Genomic DNA, 2703 nt, shown 5'->3' on the forward strand with positions numbered 1-2703 from the left:
TTGCAAGGCAAGGAAGCAGTGATCCAGACTCACCAAATGGTTATGCACCGAGTGAGGTAAGCATACAGTGGAGTGTAGTAACGGCAAGTGTAGCAGATTACTCTGTTATGTCTGAATGTGCAACGAGTCCTGTCAAAAAGAACCGGTCTTTTCAGATTCCTCGAATCCCTATCATGGCGAAATCAAACCGAGAAACTGCTCCTCAGAGACGGAAATCGAGCAGTGGTGGTTTATTATTGGGATGCAAGAGTCATAAATCTGTTAGAGTCTCTGGTGATTCGTACACAAGCATGAACAGAACACCGAGTTATGTTCCAAGATTCCCCGTAGAAGCTAATCCTACAAGCGTTGAAACAAGAAGGAGGATCAGCAGTAGTTCGGGTTCTCACACGCAATCGTCTTTTTTGTATACTTAATGATGCCAAAAGTCTAAGCTCTTTTCTCTTTACATGTAATGTCTATTGAGTGGAAAACATTTGTTTTGCTAATACCATCTTCAAATTCTTGTACCTAAAAGTAACATTTCTGATCAAATTGATTCTGCAACGAGATAGTCGAGCTTGATTGAACAGGTTTATTAAGGAAGATTGTCAACAGAGGACTGCAAATCAAAATCTTTATTATGAATCAATCCTTAAAAAAATACTTTTGATGACCACTTATGACTAATGAGTAAAAATGAAACGTGGTCCAAGAACTCACCTATTATCGCCTGAGGTTTTCAGGAACTGCACCATGTGAAGACTAGACACTTGAGGTCTAATCTGCAAATAAGACATAACTAAGAATGCAAGTCCATGTGATATATTAAGGTGTGATTGTAACCTTTTGTTGACTCTGGAGACAGATTTAATGCAGCACGTAGACTAGAAACAAAACACAAATGGTCCACCTCACTTTCATGTGCTTGTCTCAACAATAGAAAGATACCTGATTAGGGTTTAGATTTAACGGTTTAATCAAAGCCCGTACGAGTTGCCTAAAAGAGCCTTTAATGAGGAAACTCAATCAAACAATGATAGTGTCCTTTCACCTAACATGTCTTAAAAGCTAATCCAGAATCTTCTTGGTCCATAAGACCAGAACTCATCATCTCATCACCATGTGATGATAATGAGATAAAGTAGACGTGGACAAAACCTTAATTGTGCCATTGATGATGATATGTCTCTGTGACCAACTCAGGAGGAATGTTAGGTTTTGAGAAAAAATATTGATTGTGATACAGTCTAAAGTTCTAATTCAATATCCAGATCTTACCAGCTGCATTTAATCAAAACACAACCTTTGAATCTTAAACCCAATACACTGAATCCAGTAAGGTACTAAAATGGATATCAAATTTCAATAACCTGAATGAGACCAAATTTGTAAAGAAAACATCAACCTTGTCCCAAAGTATCAATGGATCTTGAAGATAAGTATTGTATCGCTTTCGAAGGTCCACTTTTTCAATAATTGAGCCGTCACTTCACTGGCCTATATATTACCCGGTTGCCATGTTCGTAGAGGATAAGAGCAACAAAAGCAAGAAACTGGTCTGCAATGACTCTGTATGTGTATGTCAATCCTTAATAAAAGAGATGGATGAGTGAGTGAGACACTAAAAGGTCTCAAAACCTGAAATTATAAAGTAGATAATAACAAGAGAGAAGATCTGAAGTCTTGGCTATTACAAAACGAATTTACTGCTAGCTTACACAGAAACATATGCCCGCATGCAGATTGAGAAAAGGATAGATTGGAAGTGTATGTACAGTTACAAGTACGCAAAGGTTACAGTGGTTCTCTTTAACGAAGTGATGATAAGAATCCCTTGAAGAAAGAGAAGAAAACTACTCATCTTTGGATACTTTGATTGGCCGTGTTTCAAAACCTCCGTTGGCTCTTTTCTCAAGTGAATAAGGCAAGTAAGTACCGAGAATCCTATCCCACATGACAAAGAACGGCTGAGAGAAGTTGTATTTGCTACCGTAGAGCTGGTGGTGAACATCATGATAAGCAGAATTATTACTGAAGAAGATGTGAAATGGATTTCCCGGAAGCCATAGTCCACAATGATCATCCACTGTTTTGATGGTAGCAAAGGAGAAGAAAAAGATGGCAGTCCTCGGAGACATACCAGAGAAGAGGAAAGACAAAGCACCACCAATGGTGTCCAAGAGAAGACCTTCTAGTGGATGGTTGTACAGAGCTCCATACGCATAAGGCACGATAAGACGATGATGTTGAGAATGGATGTGCTTGTATAAGAACTTGTTGAGGTGCATATACCGATGAATAAAGTATTGCCAAGTGTCGATCACAAGCATAGCAATGATAAACTGCCTAGCCAGAAGTAAAAGGGAAGATGGCTGCGCCGTAGCAGCATCTGCATCATTCCCTGTTATCTAAAAAAAAACAAAATTCCAAACAAATCTTTCAGGTCATGATGATAGTATATGAAATTCCCGCAACAAACATATCCCCTAAAACCTATTCCAAATATAAAGTCTTTATGTAGAATTCTAAAACCTGTAACCTTTTGATTAAACAGGTTCAGGAAAAATAGAAGGTGCTTATGAAATCAGAAAACCCTAAAAATCATTTCTAATCGACCATAATATTAGATCAATAGAGAAACATATCAAAATCAGAGCTTTGGGAGAGAGGGAGGGAGAGGGGGAGGGGGTGGATATATATATACCTTGAAGAGGATAACGG

At 38.4% G+C, this 2703-nt stretch overlaps 2 protein-coding genes across 3 annotated transcripts in view; one reads left to right on the forward strand and one right to left on the reverse strand.

The window, feature by feature from the left end:
* LOC104740090 (protein PHYTOCHROME KINASE SUBSTRATE 2) overlaps positions 1-509 on the forward strand; it is a 4126-nt gene extending 3617 nt beyond the window's left edge. The window contains exon 2 of one of the 2 annotated variants that reach the window (XM_019236398.1): positions 413-509. In XM_019236398.1, the coding sequence (XP_019091943.1) occupies positions 413-416 (4 nt within the window). In that variant the 3' untranslated portion in view covers positions 417-509. Of the gene's footprint in view, positions 1-7 lie in introns of both variants that reach the window. The other variant, XM_019236399.1, reaches the window with a different exon arrangement.
* LOC104740092 (sphinganine C4-monooxygenase 2-like) lies at positions 1589-2703 on the reverse strand (the record flags this gene model as incomplete). Its single annotated transcript, XM_010460620.1, is given in 2 exon segments — positions 1589-2390; positions 2687-2703. Coding segments are annotated over 2 exon segments (572 nt in total), but the record flags the coding sequence as incomplete, so codon positions are not given.

The sequence above is a fragment of the Camelina sativa genome, chromosome 14, assembly GCF_000633955.1.
Source record: "Camelina sativa cultivar DH55 chromosome 14, Cs, whole genome shotgun sequence".
In the NCBI taxonomy this organism is placed as follows: Eukaryota; Viridiplantae; Streptophyta; class Magnoliopsida; order Brassicales; family Brassicaceae; genus Camelina; species Camelina sativa.